This window comes from Heptranchias perlo, chromosome 10, assembly GCF_035084215.1.
Source record: "Heptranchias perlo isolate sHepPer1 chromosome 10, sHepPer1.hap1, whole genome shotgun sequence".
NCBI classification, from domain to species: domain Eukaryota; kingdom Metazoa; phylum Chordata; class Chondrichthyes; order Hexanchiformes; family Hexanchidae; genus Heptranchias; species Heptranchias perlo.
In genome coordinates this window covers 84,806,036-84,825,320 of record NC_090334.1, presented here as the reverse complement: position 1 = coordinate 84,825,320, position 19,285 = coordinate 84,806,036, and the positions used below count along the sequence as shown (strand labels likewise).

The following is a 19,285-nucleotide window of genomic DNA, read 5'->3' as shown; positions in this document are numbered from 1 at the left end:
GGCTTTGCTTATTTGAGGGTTGCTGCCCTATTTTGCCCTAATTCTTCACCCCTCGTGACCTGCGGCCAGACCTCCTCTGATGCAGCTCCAAACAGAAGATGATGTACAAATGTGGCCCTGGGACTCTCCTGCTGACCTCCCCTGCCCAGCAAGAAGTGCCTGGATTCTTTTTGTCAATAACCCACAGTAACAACCAGGACTTGAAGCGAGGGCAAATCAGGCCTACGTCACACCTTCCCTGTCAAAGTGCTGGGGTTCTTTTCCATTCTCGGGATGTGGACAAATGCCATTTATTGCCCATCCCTAGTTGTCCTTGAGAAGGTGGTGGTAGGCCGCCTTCTTGAACCATTGGTAGCGGTTTGATACAACTGAATGGCTTGCTCGGCCTCTTCAGAGGGCAGTTAAGAATCAACCATGTTGGTGTGGGACTGGAGTCACATATAGGCCCAGACCAGGTAAGGACCGCAGGTTTCCTTCCCTAAAGGACATCAGTGAACCAGTTGGGTTTGTACAACAATCTGACAGCTTCATGGTCACTTTTACTGATACCAGTTTTTTATTTCCAAAATTTTTATACCGAATTCAAATTCTCAGACTGCTCTTGGTGAGATCTGAATTCACGTTTTCTGGATTATTAGTCCGGGCCTGTGGATCACTGGTCCAGTAACATAACTTTACACTACCGTATGCCTGATGCTGCACTCGAGATAGCATCATTTGGATTAGGCTAAATTGCGATTCTATGAAAGGTCCTTACTCCACAATTCCTGGCACTCGGAGGGGAGGATGTATGCCTGAGGTACAATGTTGAAATGTTTTAAACCATGAGTTTGCTGCATGCGTTGGATATTCTTGTACAGCCGATCCTTCCTGGTTAACTCGTAGGATCTGGAACACAAGAAAATTAAATTGCATGAATAAAGTAAAATGTAAAAGAAAGGTCATACCTTTAGGCAGGTTTCTCTAAGCATAAAATCATGGGTGTGACCGCTACTAATGAGGACTACATTCTGATTTCATGATAGATTTGCTGGAGCTCACGTGGTGTTGCTCATGGTGAAAGGAGGATACGCTGTTTCACAAAGACCACAGTATGCAACACATTATTATACACTGGGGATGGTGATCAGAAGTGCCATCGAGTTTTGTGAGAAATGTAATCAGAGACAGTGAAGTAAGTGGTAGTTTTTTTTGTTAAATTTGAGCCAATCACAATTTTTGCTTTTTTTTTTGAGATTGTTGCTAAATGCAAAATCTTTATACATACAGAAAATTGATAATATTGTAGGCAAGGCATTTATATTTAAACCCTTCTCCAACTCCTATCTATCTGTGGGGTTTGCGATACTGTGCACAACTTGCCTTAATGCCCAAAACATCTTAATGGTTAAATAGGACGATGGAAAATTAACCACATTCGATTTCAGTTTTCTTGCACCGCTGCATCTTTCTTGCATCCCTGATGGTAGAGTGCAGCATATTTCTCTTGTATGGTTCCCATTTCATTTCAGAGAGCTTTAATTTCAGCCTTGCGTCCTATTCAGTTCTCTTAATGCTAATGAAACATCATCCTGTGCTGCACCAACTATCCACCTGACGTTTAGAAGTCATTTCCAAAGGGGGATTACGCAGCTTGAGCTGAAGACACTCCTTCCCCAGTCAATGACAAGTCTCGGTAAAGTCAGTTAGTCTCTACAGTCTGGACAGATGCTCAAATTAGTAAGACACGACCACGATGTGCCTGATGACACCTTCTCTGGCAACCCCGGTACCTTGTTTGCACTCTTCATGTCCATCAACTTTTGTGTTGCTACTTTTAGTGACTTATGCATCTGTATTCCCCGATCACTTTGCTCCTCTATCACATTCAGTTTTTTACTTTCCAAGGAAGTGGCCTCCTTATTCCTCCTACCAAAATGACCCACCTCACACTTCGCTACATTGATTTCCATTTGCCATTTATCTGCCTACTCCGAAAGCCTGTTTATGCCTTCCTGTATTTTGATGCAATCCTACACACTATTAACTATACCTGACGCGCCTCCCCGACCCCTCACCACCCCCACCTTTGTTATCATCTGTAAATTCAACACCGAAACTCCAATTGCTGAGTCCAAATCATTCATACTTATATGGTGAACAACAGTGGACCCAGCACAGATCCCAGCGGGACACCACTTCCCACTCTCTGCACATCAGATACACGGGAAATGACTACATGGGGCACATCCAGCAGTCAGCACATTGCAAAACACCCACGGAGCTTCTTTCCCTTCAGAAAATGAAAAGGTTGCAGCAGGACTAGAGGAAACAACACTATAGAAACAAGGATTATCCACAACAAGCAGATTCAACTTTGTTATAAATAGAACATCAAAGGATTATGTCAAACTTTGGTACAAGTGAGAAAGAAACATGGTAAGTTAGACTCATACCTGGGGAAGTGGTTGACTTTCTGAAACTCCAGTAGAGTGCGTAATAAATAAGGTTTGAGATGGGAACCTGTCCACATCAGGTTGAAATCGTTACTGTTGGGATGGACCTGTAGATCAAGTAAAGGGAAACAAGACTGCATGAGTACCAACTATCTCTTTTGTGAACTTTGTCAACATTAAGGTGAGGGATGTCAGCGTTATGGAATGGGACATTTTCCCACGTTAGAACATAAGAAATGGGAGCAGTAGTAGGCCATCTGGCCCCTCGAGCCTGCTCCGCCATTCAACAAGATCATGGCTGATCTTCTACCTCAACGCCATTTTCCTGCACTATCCCCATATCCCTTGATGCCTTTAATATCTAGAAATCTATCGATCTCTGTTTTGAATGTGCTCAATGACTGAGCCTCCACAGCCCTCTGGGGTAGAGAATTCCAAGATTCACCACCCTGAGAAGAAATTTCTCCTCATCTCAGTCCTAAATGGCCTCAGGCCACCCCTTATTCTGAGACTGTGACCCCTGGTTCTAGACTCCCCAGCCAGGGGAAACATCCTCCTTGCATCTACCCTGTCGAGCCCTGTAAGAAATTTGTATGTTTCAATGAGATCACCTCTCATTCTTCTAAACTCTAGAGAATACCAGGCCGAGTCGACCCAATCTCTCCTCATAACACAATCCTGCCATCCCAGGAATCAGTCTGGTGAACCTTCGTTGCACTCCCTCTATGGCAAGTATATCCTTTCTTAGGTAAGGAGACCAAAACTGTACACAATACTCCAGGTGCAGTCTCACCAAGGCCCTATATAATTGCAGGAAAACATCTTTACTCCGGTAATCAAATCCTCTTGTAATAAAGGCCAACATACCATTTGCCTTCCTAATTGCTTGCTGCACCTGCATGTTAGCTTTCAGTGACTCATGTAAAGTTGCCAGAAAAAGCAGTAAGCCTGAGGATTGGGAGCATTTTAGAATTCAGCAAAGGAGGACCAAGAAATTGATAAAGAGGGAAAATAGAATATGAGAGTAAATTAGTGAGAAACATAAAAACAGACTGTAAAAGCTTTTATTGGTATGTAAAAAGGAAAAGACTGGCAAAGGCAAATGTGGGTCCCTTACAGAGAGAGACAGGTCCATTTGAACATCAACATTTCCCAATCACTTACGATTTAAATAATACTCTGCCTTTCTGTTTTTCCTACCAAAGTGGATAACTTCACACTTTTCCACATTGTAGTCCATCTGCCATGTTTTTGCCCACTCACTTAGCCTGTCTATATCCCCTTGAAGCCTTTTTGTATCCTCCTCACAACTCACATTCTCACCTAGTTTTGTGTCTTCAGCAAACTTGAAAATATTACATTTGGTCCCCTCATCCAAATCATTGATGTAGATTGTGAATAGCTGGGGCCCAAGCACCGATCCCTGTGGTACCCCACTAGTCACAGTCTGCCAACCTGAAAAAGACCCGTTTATTCCTACTCTCTGTTTTCCGTCTGTTAACCAATTCTCAATCCATGCCAGTATATTACCCCCAATTCCATGTGCTCTAACTTTGTTCACCAACCTCCTGTGTGGGACCTTATCGAAAGCCTCCTGAAAATCTAAATACACCACATCCACTGATTCCCCCTTATCTATTCTACTAGTTACATCCTCAAAGAACTCCTATAGGTTTGTCAAACATGATTTCCCTTTCATAATCTTAGAATAAGGGGCTGCTCTTTCAAAACTGAGATGAGGAGAAACTTCTTCACTCAGAGGGTAGTAGGTCTGTGGAATTTGCTGCCCCAGGAAGCTGTGGAAGCTACATCATTAAATAAATTTAAAACAGAAATAGACAGTTTCCTAGAAGTAAAGGGAATTAGGGGTTACGGGGAGCGGGCAGGAAATTGGACATGAAGCTGAGTTCAGATCGGTCAAGGCCCTGTGGGTGGCGGAGAGGGCCCAGGGGCTGAGTGGCCGGGTTGTGCTCCTACTTCTTGTGTTCTTTAGATTTGAGGTTAGGATCAGATCAGCCATGATCTTATTGAATGGCGGAGCAGGCTCGAGGGGCCGATTGGCCTACTCCTGCTCCTATTTCTTATGTTCTTATAAATCCATGTTGACTCTGCCAAATCCTATTATTATTTTCTAAGTGTCCTGTTATCACATCCTTTATAATAAGAACATAAGAAATAGGAGCAGGAGTAGGCCAATCGGCACCTCGAGCCTGCTCCGCCATTTAATTAGATCATGGCTGATCTGATCCTAACCTCAAATCTAAATTCATGTCCAATTTCCTGCCCGCTCCCCGTAACCCCTAATTCCCTTTACTTCTAGGAAACTGTCTATTTCTGTTTTAAATTTATTTAATGATGTAGTTTCCACAGCTTCCTGGAGTAGCAAATTCCACAGACCTACTACCCTCTGAGTGAAGAAGTTTCTCCTCATCTCAGTTTTGAAAGAGCAGCCCCTTACTCTAAGATTATGCCCCCTAGTTCTAGTTTCACCCATCCTTGGGAACATCCTTACCGCATCCACCCGATCAAGCCCCTTCACAATCTTATATGTTTCAATAAGATCGCCTCTCATTCTTCTGAACTCCAATGAGTAGAGTCCCAATCTACTCAACCTCTCCTCATATGTCCGCCCCCTCATCCCCGGGATTAACCGAGTGAACCTTCTTTGTACTGCCTCGAGAGCAAGTATGTCTTTTCTTAAGTATGGACACTAAAACTGTATGCAGTATTCCAGGTGCGGTCTCACCAATACCTTATATAACTGCAGCAATACCTCCCTGTTTTTATATTCTATCCCCCTAGCAATAAAAGCCAACATTCCGTTGGCCTTCTTGATCACCTGCTGCACCTGCATACTAACTTTTTGATTTTCTTGCACTGGGACCCCCAGATCCCTTTGTACTGCAGTACTTTCCAGTTTCTCGCCATTATGATAATAACTTGCTCTCTGATTTTTCCTGCCAAAGTGCATAACCTCACATTTTCCAATATTGTATTGCAAGTGCCAAATCTCCGTCCACTCACCCAGCCTGTCTATATCCCCTTGTAGGTTTTTTATGTCCTCCTCACTCTCTACTTTCCCTCCCATCTTTGTATCATCTACAAACTTTGATATGTTACACTCGGTCCCCTCCTCCAAATCGTTAATATAGATTGTAAAGAGTTGGGGACCCAGCATCGACCCCTGCGGAACACCACTGGCTACTGGTTGCCAGTCCGAGAATGAACCATTTATCTAGCATTTTCCCTACTACTGACGTCAGGCTAACAGGTCTGTAGTTCCCTGTTTTCTCTCTCCCTCCTTTCTTAAATAGTGGGGTTACATTTGCCATCCTCCAATCTACAGGAACCGTTCCAGAGTCTATAAAATTTTGGAAGGTGACAACCAATGCATCCATTATCTCTATAGCCACCTCTTTCAAAACCCTGGGATGTAGATCATCAAGGTCCTTGGGATTTATCGACTTTCAGTCCCATTAATTTCTCTAGCACTATTTTTTTTACTAATACTAATTTCTTTCAGTTCCTCATTCTCGCCAGACTCTTGGCTCTCTAGTATTTCTGGGAGGTTTTTTGTGTCTTCTTCCATGAAGACAGACACAAGGTATGTGTTTAATTTCTCTGCCATTTCTTTATTCCCCATTATAAATTCTCCTGTCTGTCTGTCAGGGACTCACATTTGCCTTCGCCAGTCTTTTCCTTTTTACATACCTATAGAAGCTTTTACAGTCTGTTTTTATGTTTCTCGCTAGTTTACTCTCATATTCTATTTTCCCTCTTTATCAATTTCTTGGTCCTCCTTTGCTGAATTCTAAAATGCTCCCAATCCTCAGGCTTACTGCTTTTTCTGGCAACTTTATCTGCCTCTTCCTTTGATTTAATACTATCTTTAATTTCTCTTGTTAGCCACGGTTGGAACACTTTTCCTGTTGGGTTTTTGTGCCTTAAAGGAATATATATTTGTTGCAAATTATGTATTAATTCTTTAAATGCTAGCCATTGCCTGTCTACCATCATACCTTTTAATGTCGTTCCCCAATCAACCACAGCCAGCTTGCGCCTCATACCATCGTAGTTTCCTTTGTTTAGATTTAAGGCCATAGTTTCGGATTGAAGTACATCACTTTCAAACTTAATGAAGAATTCTATCATATTATGGTCACTCTTCCCTAAGGGCTCCTTTACAACACGATTATTAATTAACCCTTTCTCATTGCACAATACTAGATCTAAAATAGCCTGTTCCCTAGTTGGTTCCTCAACATACTGATCTAGAAAACCATCTTGTATACATTCCAGGAATTTATCCTCCACAGTATTAGTTCTAATTTGGTTTGCCCAATCTGTATGTAGATAGCACATACTATCAGCGTCAAACACTCCCAGGTCAGGTACAGTGTGGTGAACTACAGAGTAAAGCTCTCTCCACGCAGTCCCATCAAACAATCCCAGATCAGGTAAAGCACGGGTTAGATAAAGAGTAAAGTTCTCTCTAAACCGTCCCATCAAACACTTCCAGGGCATGTACAGCACAGGTTAAGTTTGAAGAAGTTACAGAAAGTGCAGTAATGTGATATATTTGGATTTTCAAAAGGTCTTTGATAAGGTACCGTATAGTAGATTCATAACTAAAGTCAGAGCATTTGGAGTCAGGGGATAAGTAGCAGAATGGATAGCAAGCTGGCTACAAAACAGAGAGTAAGGGTTAAGGGTAACTACTCAGACTGGCAAAAGGTGGGACGGGGTGTTCCACAAGGATCAGTGCTGGGACCACTGTTGTTCACCATTTACATAAACGAATTGGGCTCGGGAATCGGAAGTACAATTTCAAAACTTGCGGACGACACCAAATTGGGGGTATAGTTAATACTGAGGAGGACTGCGACAAAACACAGGAAGACATTAATAAACTTGCAGAATGGGTATTTAATTGGCAAATGAATTTCAATATAGATAAGTGTGAGGTATTACATTTTACTAGGAAGAATAAGGGGGCCACATACTGCTTGGATAATAAGAGTCTAAATGTGGTCGAGGAGCAGAGGGATCATGGGTTACAGATACACAAATCGCAAAGTTAAACTTGTTTAGAAGGTTGGTTAGACCACAGTTGGAGTGCTGTGAACAGTTCTGGTACAAAAAAGATTTACGAGGATGATACCAGAACTGAGTGGTTATCCCTATCAGGAAAGATTGAACAGGCTGGGGCTCTTTTCTCTAGAAAAGAGAAGACTGAGGGGTGACTGAGAGAGATCTTTAAGATTATGAAAGGGTTTGATAGGGTAGATGTAGAGAAGATGTTTCCACTTGCGGGGGAGACCAAAACTAGGGGCCATAAATATAAGATATAATAATAAATCCAACAGGGAATTCAGGAGAAACTTCTTTACCCAAAGAGTAGTTAGAATGTGGAACTCACTACCACAAGGACTAGTTGAGGCGAATAACGTAGATGCATTTAAGGGGAAGCTCGATAAACACATGAGGGAGAAAGGAATAGAAGGATATGGTAATAGGGTGAGATGAAGTAGGGAGGAAGGCGACTCGTGTGGCATACACGCCAGCATGGACCTATTGGGCCGAATGGCCTGCTTCGGTGCTGCAGGTTCTATGTAATTCTATGCAGATACAGAATTTAATTCCCCTTATGTAGAGGTCACACTTCCCCCCCCAGTAGACCAGGCTGTCCAAACTCCAGCTTATGGGCCATATGCAGATTCTGAAGCCTGCCAATCCAGCTTCCAAAGCCCAGGCATCGCAGCCCTATTTGTCCTTATATTTATTCACTCGTTTGCCCTGTTGCCCTGTTTGAATTGTTGTAGGCCTGGAGGTTTAGATAGGGCTGTTCTTAGCAGTGTTGCTTTACTGGTGTATAAATCCTAGAGCAGAACACAGAGATCTGTTAGCATCAGCAACTTTAGATGTCTTCAAATTAATGGGAACAGGAACTGAAACTTTGTACGTATCCTCGGCACTCCATGGTACGCACCTACGGACACACAATGGCAAAAAGCTTGGACTCCGTGTCGTAGGGACACACCCACTTTATTTAAGCCTGGGGACCTTTAGCTCAAGCTGGGGCCTGGGATCAGGTGAAGCTTCCATCCTGCTGCCCTCAGATGAGGGTGTGGCATGAGGAGGCCATGAAAAAGGGGCAGCTGGCAAAATAACCTCAAACAGGAAGCCTTCAACCGAACAAACATTCTCTACGATTAAACAAAGAGAACGTACCTCGTGGAAGCCATGCACCGACAAAATGCTGCGGACCAGTCTGCTCTCAGTGCGCACGATCTTATACGCCAAGTGATAGCGCTCTACAACAAGAAAAGGAATCCTTAGTGGAGACACGTCACATCAGGCTGTTATAACAACGTGATCTAAAAAACCAATGATAACCCAGCCCTCGTGTTCTAACATTCTGCGGCAGGCAATGGTAGTGTGTGGGTTTGGGTCTACAATCCCCAATCTCAGGGGAACGTCTTGAAGTTACGCTGTGCGAATATTAGCCGTTGAAAAGCAATTCCTTAGTAAGCTATTTCAACGGAATTGTCAGCTAGTTTAAAATGGATTATCCCTTTCCTGTTTTGGAAGCTTTCCCCATTTCAAATCATCTTCCTCAGGCATTTTGGATCGGATTGCTTGGAGGCCATGATGGTGTAGTTGCGTATGGTACATTGAAGGGAATGGGCTTGATGGGTCGAATGGCCTTTTCCCATTGCATGGTTTCTTGTATTCTTCAAGCCTCAGAGCTCTTTACGATAGGAAGAGGGGAACAAAGAACAGGAGACAGGAAAGGTTAAAAGGGAAGGGAAGGTCAAAGGCATGATCAAAGAGATTAGCTGTTAAGGAGACTATGAAAGTAAGGGAGAGAAGTAGCAAGGTGAAGTGTTCTAAGAGTCCCTCAGAGATTAGAGTCCTGGTGGTTAAAACATCAGCTTCCGACAGTGAAGCAGACAAATTTAGATTTTTTTAATGATTTTCAGGACATCTACATTGTTTAACTTTCACATGATTCACAGTCATTAAAAAATCTTTTTAAAGGGGAAGGATTCAGAATCTCAAATGTTGCTGGACTGGTTCAGATCACTGTTTGGTTGGTGAAACGGATAATAAACAGGACTCCACAGACACACGCTGTCAATGAAAACTTTAGGAAAAGGCCGAATCTTTAGTCAAGAGCTCGCTTTCCTTACTCCGGAGAATCCTTATCCCAGAAACAGGCGAAGACAAACTCTCTCACTTCTCTACACGGTTTGTTTTAATTCCATCTCGGACCAGCAGATGGACAGTTATCAGTCCTCACGGTAATAATACATACCTCCGATCGAGCGCAAGGTGCCGTCCTTCGTCACAATGCCATCTGCGTAGAAAACCAAGATGGGTACCATCCGACTGCTGCCTGCCCACTGAATGCATGGGTGCTCGCTGCAACATAAAGCTTGTTTCAGAAGTGTGTCATGCAGCAACTCTCTCCAAAAAAAATCCCCCTTTCTTAGAATCAACACAGAAGGGGGGCCATTCGACCCATCACATTACCTCTTCAACTGGAACCGTCCAATCTAATCCCATTCCTTGTCCTTTCTCCGAATCCTTTTATATTCTTCCACAGAACCATGGAGTTTACAGCACAGGAGGCCATTCGGCCCATCGTGGCTGTGCTGGCTTGTAGCTAGAGCAATCCAAAACTAATCACTCAGCCTTGTAGCTCTGCTTTAAGTGTTCACTCTTCCCTTAAAAGATGCAATGGTCTCTGCTTCAACTACTCCTTGTAGAAAAAGCATTCCGTGCTCTAACATCAACATTTCTCCTAATAAAATTTCTTTGTTTCATATACTTATGCAATGACAAAACTGTGGCTGATGGAGTTCAATTTGGGGAAGTGTGAGGTCATCCACTTTGGATCTAAGACAAATCAGAATATTTTCTTAATGTTGAGAGACTAAGAGCTGAGGAGGAGCAAAGGGATTTAGGTGTCCATGTACACAAATCACTAAGAACTAGTGCTCAGGTACAAAAAGTAATCAAAAAGGATAATGAAAGGTTGGTCTTTATCTTAAGGGGATTGGAATTCACATGAGGTGGTGATGTTTCAGTTGTACAGAGCCTTGGTCAGACGCATCTGGAGACTGTGTTCAGTTCTGGGCACCGCACCTCAGGAAGGATATATTGGGCCTTGGAGGGGGCGCAGCGCAGATTCACCAGAACGATACCGGGGCTTAAAGGGTTCAATTATGAGGCCAGGTTGCGTAAACTTGGTAGTGGAAATCTGGATCTTTCCCGCCCATCAAAAGGCAGTAGATGCTGGTGGACAATTAGAGCTTTCAAGACTGAGATCGATAGATTTTTATTGGTTAAAGGCATCAATGGATATGGAGCAACGGCAAGTAAATGGAGTTGAGATAAAGATCAGCCATGATCCAACTGAATGGCGGAACAGTCTCAAGGGGCTGAATGGCCTACATCAGTTCCTATATGTATGCCGGCATTCTGGTGATGCTACGTACAGTAACAAGGTTTCCTTATCTTCGGTAGGTGGAAGAATAGACATTCAATCAGACCATACCATAGGCATAGGTGTCAGCACTCTCGCCTCTGGGTCAGTAGGTTATGGGTTCGAGTCCCACTCCATAGGCTTGAGCAGAACATGTTTAACTAACTTGATAGAGTTTTTTGATGAGGTAATACAGAAGGGTGATGAGAGCAATGCGGTTGATGTGGTGCATGTGGACTTTCAAAAGGCTGGTTGTTTTTCGGACTGGAGGGAGGTATACAGTGTTTTTCCCCAGGAGTCGGTACCAGGGCCACTGCTTTTCTTGATATATATTAATGACTTGGACTTGGGTGTACAGGGCAAAATTTACAGATGACACAAAACTTGGAAGTGTAGTGAACAGTGAGGAGGATAGTGATAGACTTCAAGAGGATATAGACAGGCTGGTGAAATGGGTGGACACGTGGCAGATGAAATTTAACGCAGAAAAATGCGAAGTGATACATTTCGGTAGGAAGAACGAGGAGAGGCAATATAAACTAAAGGGCCCAATTCTAAAAGGGGTACAGGAACAGAGAGATCTGGGGGTATATGTGCACGAGTAGTTGAAGGTGGAATGGGCAGGTTGAGAAAGCGGTTAAAAAAGCATACGGGATCCTGGGCTTTATAAATAGAGGCATAGAGTACAGAAGCAAGGAAATCATGATGAACCTTTATAAAACACTGGTTCGACCACAACTGGAGTATTGTGTCCAGTTCTGGGCACCGCACTTTAGGAAAGATGTGAAGGCCTTAGGGAGCATGCAGAAAAGATTTAGTAGAATGATTCCAGGAATGAGGGACTTTAGATATGTGGATAGACTGGAGGAGCTGGGGTTGTTCTCCTTGGAACACAGAAGGTTGAGAGGAGATTTGATAGAGGTATTTAAAATCATGAAGGGTCCAGACATAATAGATAGAGAAAAACTGTTCCCATTGGGGAAAGGGTCAAGAACCAGAGGACATAGATTTAAGGTGATTAACATAAGAACCAAAGGTGACATGACAAAAAACTTCTTTACCCAGCGAGCGGTTAGGATCTGAAATGCACTGCCCGAGGAAGTGATGGAGGCAGATTCAATATTTTTTTTATTCGTTCATGGGATGTGGGCGTCGCTGGCGAGGCCAGCATTTAATGCCCATCCCTAATTGCCCTGGAGAAGGTGGTGGTTAGCCGCCTTCTTGAGCCGCTGCAGTCCGTGTGGTGAAGGTTCTCCCACAGTGCTGTTAGGAAGGGAGTTCCAGGATTTTGACCCAGCGACGATGAAGGAACGGCGATATATTTCCAAGTCGGGATGGTGTGTGACTTGGAGGGGAACGTGCAGGTGGCATTGTTCCCATGTGTCTGCTGCTCTTGTCCTTCTAGGTGGTAGAGGTCACGGGTTTGGGAGGTGCTGTCAAAGAAGCCTTGGCGAGTTGCTGCAGTGCATCCTGTCGATGGTACACACTGCAGCCACAGTGCGTCAGTGGTGAAGAGAGTGAACGTTTAGGGTGGTGGATAGGGTGCCAATCAAGCAGGATGTTTTGTCCTGGATGGTGTCGAGATTCTTGAATGTTGTTGGAGCTGCACTCATCCAGGCAATTGGAGAGTATTCCATCACACTCCTGACTTGTGCCTTGTAGATGGTGGAAAGGCTTTGGGGAGTCAGGAGGTGAGTCACTCGCCAGTTAAGTTTCTAGTCAATGGTGACCCCCAGGATGTTAATGGTGGGGATTCGGCGATGGTAATGCCATTGAATGTCAAGGGGAGGTGGTTAGACTCTCTCTTGTTGGAGATGGTCATTGCCTGGCACTTATCTGGCGCGAATGTTACTTGCCACTAATCAGCCCAAGCCTGGATGTTGTCCAGGTCTTGCTGCATGCGGGCTCGGACGGCTTCATTATCTGAGGGGTTGCGAATGGAACTGAACACTGTGCAATCATCAGCGAACATCCCCATTTCTGACCTTATGATGGAGGGAAGGTCATTGATGAAGCAGCTGAAGATGGTTGGGCCTAGGACACTGCCCAGAGGAACTCCTGCAGCAATGTCCTAGGGCTGAGGTGATTGACCTCCAACAATCACTACCATCTTCCTTTGTGCTAGGTATGACTCCAGCCACTGGAGAGTTTTCCCCCTGATTCCTATTGACTTCAATTTTACTAGGGCTCCTTGGTGCCACACTCGGTCAAATGCTGCCTTGATGTCAAGGGCAGTCACTCTCACCTCACCTCTGAAATTCAGCTCTTTTGTCCATGTTTGGACCAAGGCTGTAATGAGATCTGGAGCCGAGTGGTCCTGGCGGAACCCAAACTGAGCATCGGTGAGCAGGTTATTGGTGAGTAAGTGCCGCTTGATAGCACTGTCAACGACACTTTCCATCACTTTGCAGATGATTGAGAGTAGACTAATGGGGCGGTAATTGACCGGATTGGATTTGTCCTGCTTTTTGTGGTCAGGACATACCTGGGCAATTTTCCACATTGTCGGGTAGATGCCAGTGTTGTAGCTATACTGGAACAACTTGGCTAGAGGCACAGCTAGTTCTGGAGCACAAGTCATTCAGTATGATCATGGCTGATCCTCAATCTCAATACCATATTCCCGCTCTCTCCCCATATCCCTTGATGCCTTTTGTGTCTAGAAATCGATCTACCTCCTTCTTAAATATATTCAGTGACTTCTGTGGTAGAGAATTCCACAGGTTCACCACCCTCTAAGCAAAGAAATTTCTCCTCATCTCAGTCCTAAATGTCCTACCCCACATCCTGAGACTGTGACCCTTCGTTCTGGACACCCCCAGCCAGGGGAAACATCCTCCCTGTATCCAGTCTGTCTACCCTATCAGAATTTTATATGTTTCAATGAGATCCCCTCTCATTCTTCTAAACTCGAGTGAATACAGGCCGAGTCGACCCAATCTCTCCACATACGACAGTCCTGCCATCCCAGGAATCAGTCTGGTGAACCTTCGCTGCACTCCCTCTATGGCAAGTATATCCTTTCTTAGGTAAAGAGACCAAAACTGCACACAATACTCTAGGTGTGTTTTCACCAAGGCCCTGTATAACTGCAGTAAGACATCCTTGCTCCTGTACTCAAATCTTCTTGCAATGAAGGCCAACATACCATTTGCCTTCCTAACTGCTTGCTGCATCTGCATGTTTGCTTTCAGTGACTGGTGTACAAGGACACCCAGGTCCCTTTGTACATCAACATTTCCCCATATATAACCATTTAAATAATACTCTGCCTTTCTGTTTTTCCTTCCGAAGTGGATAACTTCACATTTATCCACATTATACTGCATCTGCCATGTATTTGCCCACTCACTCAACTTGTCTAAATCGCCTTGAAGCCTCTTTGCATCCTCCTCACAACTCACGATCCCACCTAGTTTTGTGTTGTCAGCAAACTTGGAAATATTACATTTAATTCCCTCATCCAAATCATTGATATATATTGTGAATAGCTCCACGAGTCACTGCCTGCCACCCCGAAAAAGACCCATTTATTCCTACTCTCTGTTTCCTGATATGGAGATGCTGGTGATGGAACAGCTGAGAGGAGCGGAGCGGAGCAGAGGGAACGTCCCATAAAAAGGAGGGATTTCAGAGCGCTGAGAACAGCTGAGAGGAGCGGATCGGAGGGAGCTGCGATGGAGTTCGAAGTGACGTCAGGAATCAGAAAGGGACGCGACACAGGGGAGGCACCTGATTGGTGAGTAGGTTCAGGTGAGTATGTCTACTTTTATACAGCAACTAAAGTAAAAAGAAAGGTAAGGTCTGCAGGTCTTATAGAAAGTAGCATTTTTTTTTAGTGAATCAAGGTCCCTAGTGTAGTTAACATTCTCTAAATTAAGATTAATTTAAAGGAGTAAACTCCTTAAAGGGAGTGGTAAGTAGTTTTTCTTTCCTTTTTTTTTCTCTTGACATTGTAGTTGTTGTTAAGCTAACTTAAGGGTTAAGTCATGGCAGGAGATCCCACAGCTGTGTCATGTTCCTCTTGTGGGATGTGGGAATTCAGGGATCCTTCCTGTGTCCCTGATTCCTTCACCTGCGGGAAGTGTGTCCAGCTGCAGCTACTGTTTGACCGCTTGATGGCTCTGGAGCTGCGGATGGACTCACTATGGAGCATCCGCAATGCTGAGAAAGTCGTGGATAGCACGTTCAGTGAGTTGGTCACACCACAGATAAAAATTACTGAGGGAGACAGTGAATGGGTGACCAACAGACAGAGGAAGAGTAGGAAGCAGTGCAGGGGTCCCCTGCGGTCATCTCCCTCCAAAACAGGTATACCGTTTTGGATTCTGTTGGGGGAGATGGCTCACCAGGGGAAGGTGGCAGTGGCCAGGTTCATGGCACCGTGGCTGGCTCTGCTGCACAGGAGGGCAGGAAATAGAGTGGCAGAGCTATAGTGATAGGGGACTCGATTGTAAGGGGAATAGACAGGCGTTTCTGCGGACGCAACCGAGACTCCAGGATGGTATGTTGCCTCCCTGGTGCAAGGGTCAGGGATGTCTCGGAGCGGCTGCAGGACATTCTGGAGGGGGAGGGTGAACAGCCAGTTGTCGTGGTGCATATAGGCACCAACGATATAGGTAAAAAACAGGATGAGGTCCCACAAGCTGAATTTAGGGAGTTAGGAGTTAAACTAAAAAGTAGGACCTCAAAGGTAGTAATCTCAGGATTGCTACCAGTGCCACGGGCTAGTCAGAGTAGGAATGACAGGATAGCTAGGATGAATACGTGGCTTGAGAGATGGTGCAAGAGGGAGGGATTCAAATTCCTGGGCCATTGGAACCGGTTCTGGGGGAGGTGGGACCAGTACAAATTGGACGGTCTGCATCTGGGCAGGACTGGAACCAATGTCCTAGGGGGAGTGTTTGCCAGTGCTGTTGGGGAGGGTTTAAACGAATGTGGCAGGGGGATGGGAACCGATGCAGGAAGTCAGTGGGAAGTAAAGTGGTGGCAGTAAGGGAGAGTGTACAGAACATGACCGGACAGATAGTCTGAGAAAGCAGGGCAAAGACCAAGGGAAGTCTAGATTAAACTGCATTTATTTCAATGCAAGAAGTCTGATGGGCAAGGCAGATGAACTCAGGGCATGGATGGGTACATGGGACTAGGATGTTATAGCTATTACTGAAACATGGCTAAGGGAGGGGCAGGACTGGCAGCTCAATGTTCCAGGGTACAGATGCTATAGGAAAGATAGAGCAGGAGGTAAGAGAGGAGGGGGAGTTGCGTTCTTGATTATGGAGAACATCACGGCAGTAGTGAGAGGGGATATATCCGAGGGTTCGCCCACGGAGTCCATATGGGTAGAACTGAAAAATAAGAAGGGAGAGATCACTTTGATAGGATTGTACTACAGACCCCCAAATAGTCAACAGGAAATTGAGGAGCAAATATGTAAGGAGATTACAGACAGCTGCAAGAAAAATAGGGTGGTAATAGTAGGGGACTTTAACTTTCCCAACATTGACTGGGACAGCCATAGAATTAGGGGCTTGGATGGAGAGAAATTTGTTGAGTGTATTCAGGAGGAATTTCTCATTCAGTATGTGGATGGCCCAACTAGAGAGGGGGCAAAACTTTACCTCCTCTTGGGAAATAAGGAAGGGCAGGTGACAGAAGTGTTAGTGAGGGATCACTTTGGAACCAGTGATCATAATTCCATTAGTTTTAAGATAGCTATGGAGAATGATAGGTCAGGCCCAAAAGTTAAAATTCTAAATTGGGGAAAGGCCAATTTTGATGGTATTAGACAGGAACTTTCAGAAGTTGATTGGGAGAGTCTGTTGGCAGGCAAAGGGACGTCTGGTAAGCGGGAGGCTTTCAAAAGTGTGTTAACCAGGGTTCAGGGCAAGCACATTCCTTATAAAGTGAAGGGCAAGGCTGGTAGAAGTAGGGAATCTTGGATGACTCGGGAGATTGAGGCCCAAGTCAAAAAGAAGAAGGAGGCATATGACATGCATAGGCAGCTGGGATCAAGTGGATCCCTTGAAGAGTATAGAGATTGCCGGAGTAGAGTTAAGAGAGAAATCAGGAGGGCAAAAAGGGGACATGAGATTGCTTTGGCAGATAAGGCAAAGGAGAATCCAAAGAGCTTCTACAAATACATAAAGGGCAAAAGAGTAACTAGGGAGAGAGTAGGGCCTCTTAAGGATCAACAAGGTCAGCTATGTGCGGAACCACAAGAGATGGGTGAGATCCTGAATGAATATTTCACATCGGTATTTACGGTTGAGAAAGGCATGGATGTTAGGGAACTTGGGGAAATAAACAGTGATGTCTTGAGAAGTGTACATATTACAGAGAGGGAGGTGCTGGAAGTCTTAACACGCATCAAGGTAGATAAATCTCCGGGACCTGATGAAATGTATCCCAGGACGTTATGGGAGGTTAGGGAGGAAATTGCGGGTCCCCTAGCAGAGATATTTGAATCATCGACAGCTACAGGTGAGGTGCCTGAAGATTGGAGGGTAGCAAATGTTGTGCCTTTGTTTAAGGGCGGCAGGGAAAAGCCTGGGAACTACAGACCGGTGAGCCTGACATCTGTAGTGGGTAAGTTGTTAGAGGGTATTCTGAGAGACAGGATCTACAGGCATTTGGAGAGGCAGGGACTGATTAGCAACAGTCAGCATGGTTTTGTGAGAGGAAAATCATGTCTCACGAATTTGATTGAGTTTTTTGAAGGGGTAACCAAGAAGATAGATGAGGGCTGTGCAGTAGACGTGGTCTACATGGACTTCAGCAAAGCCTTTGACAAGGTACCGCATGGTAGGTTGTTACATAAGGTTAAATCTCACGGGACCCAAGGTGAGGTAGCCAATTGGATACAAAATTGGCTTGACGACAGAAGATGGTTGTGGAGGGTTGTTTTTCAAACTGGATGCCTGTGTCCAGCGGTGTGCCTCAGGGATCGGTGCTGGGTCCGCTGTTATTTGTTATTTATATTAATGATTTGGATGAGAATTTAGGAGGCATGGTTAGTAAGTTTGCAGATGACACCAAGATTGGTGGCATTGTGGACAGTGAAGAAGGTTATCTGGGATTGCAACGGGATCTTGATAAATTGGGCCAGTGGGCCGATGAATGGCAGATGGAGTTTAATTTAGATAAATGTGAGGTGATGCATTTTGGTAGATCGAATCGGGCCAGGACCTACTCCGTTAATGGTAGGGCGTTGGGGAGAGTTATAGAACAAAGAGATTTAGGAGTACAGGTTCATAGCTCCTTGAAAGTGGAGTCACAGGTGGATAGGGTGGTGAAGAAGGCATTCAGCATGCTTGGTTTCATTGGTCAGAACATTGAATACAGGAGTTGGGATGTCTTGTTGAAGTTGTACAAGACATTAGAAAGGCCACACTTGGAATACTGTGTACAGTTCTGGTCACCCTATTATAGAAAGGATATTATTAAACTAGAAAGAGTGCAGAAAAGATTTACTAGGATGCTACCGGGACTTGATGGTTTGACTTACAGGGAGAGGTTAGATAGACTGGGACTTTTTTCCCTGGAGAGTAGGAGGTTTAGGTGTGATCTTATAGAAGTCTATAAAATAATGAGGGGCATAGATAAGGTCGATAGTCAAAATCTTTTCCCAAAGGTAGGGGAGTCTATAACAAGGGGACATAGATTTAAGGTGAGAGGGGAGAGATACAAAAGGGTCCAGAGGGGCAATTTTTTCACTCAAAGGGTGGTGAGTGTCTGGAACGAACTGCCAGAGGCAGTAGTTGAGGCGGGTACAATTTTGTCTTTTAAAAAGCATTTGGACAGTTACATGGGTAAGATGGGTATAGAGGGATATGGGCCAAGTGCAGGCAATTGGGACTAGCTTAGTGGTATAAACTGGGCGACATGGACATGTTGGGCCGAAGGGCCTGTTTCCATGTTGTAAACTTCTATGATTCTATGATTCTAGGAACCGGTCCAGGGCCTGTTTCCATGTTGTAACTTCTATGATTCTATGACTGGGGTGCACAAATGTAAGGAATCTTACAACACCAGGTTATAATCCAACAGTTTTATTTGAAAATCACAAGCTTTTGGAGGCTTTCTCCTTCGTCAGGTGAGTTTGTGATTCCTTGAAGGTTACCGCATATATAGTCAGAGAACAATGCCTGGTGATTGCAGATAATCTTTCCAACTGCCCGTTGTCAAGGCAATCAGACAGAGAGACAGTACATACAGGACTACTGAATATACAAATGGTCCGAACCCAGAGACAGAAACAGAGAGAGAGAGAGAAAGAGAAACATCCGAAAGGAAGAGAGAGAGAATGACCAGTTGTATTAAAAACAGATAACCCCACCAGCAGAAAAAGAGTTATGTG

At 44.5% G+C, this 19,285-nt stretch overlaps 1 protein-coding gene across 3 annotated transcripts in view; it reads right to left on the bottom strand.

Moving 5' to 3' along the window:
* The window catches only part of ttll5 (tubulin tyrosine ligase-like family, member 5), a 431,390-nt gene that overhangs the window by 373,867 nt on the left and 38,238 nt on the right, over window positions 1-19,285 (bottom strand). For all 3 annotated transcript variants that reach the window (XM_067992117.1, XM_067992118.1, XM_067992119.1), the window contains exons 3-6: window positions 9,754-9,860; window positions 8,667-8,749; window positions 2,436-2,542; window positions 758-888 (exon numbers count right to left, since the gene is read on the bottom strand). In XM_067992117.1, the coding sequence (XP_067848218.1) occupies window positions 758-888; window positions 2,436-2,542; window positions 8,667-8,749; window positions 9,754-9,860 (428 nt within the window). The remainder of the gene's footprint in view (window positions 1-757; window positions 889-2,435; window positions 2,543-8,666; window positions 8,750-9,753; window positions 9,861-19,285) is intronic.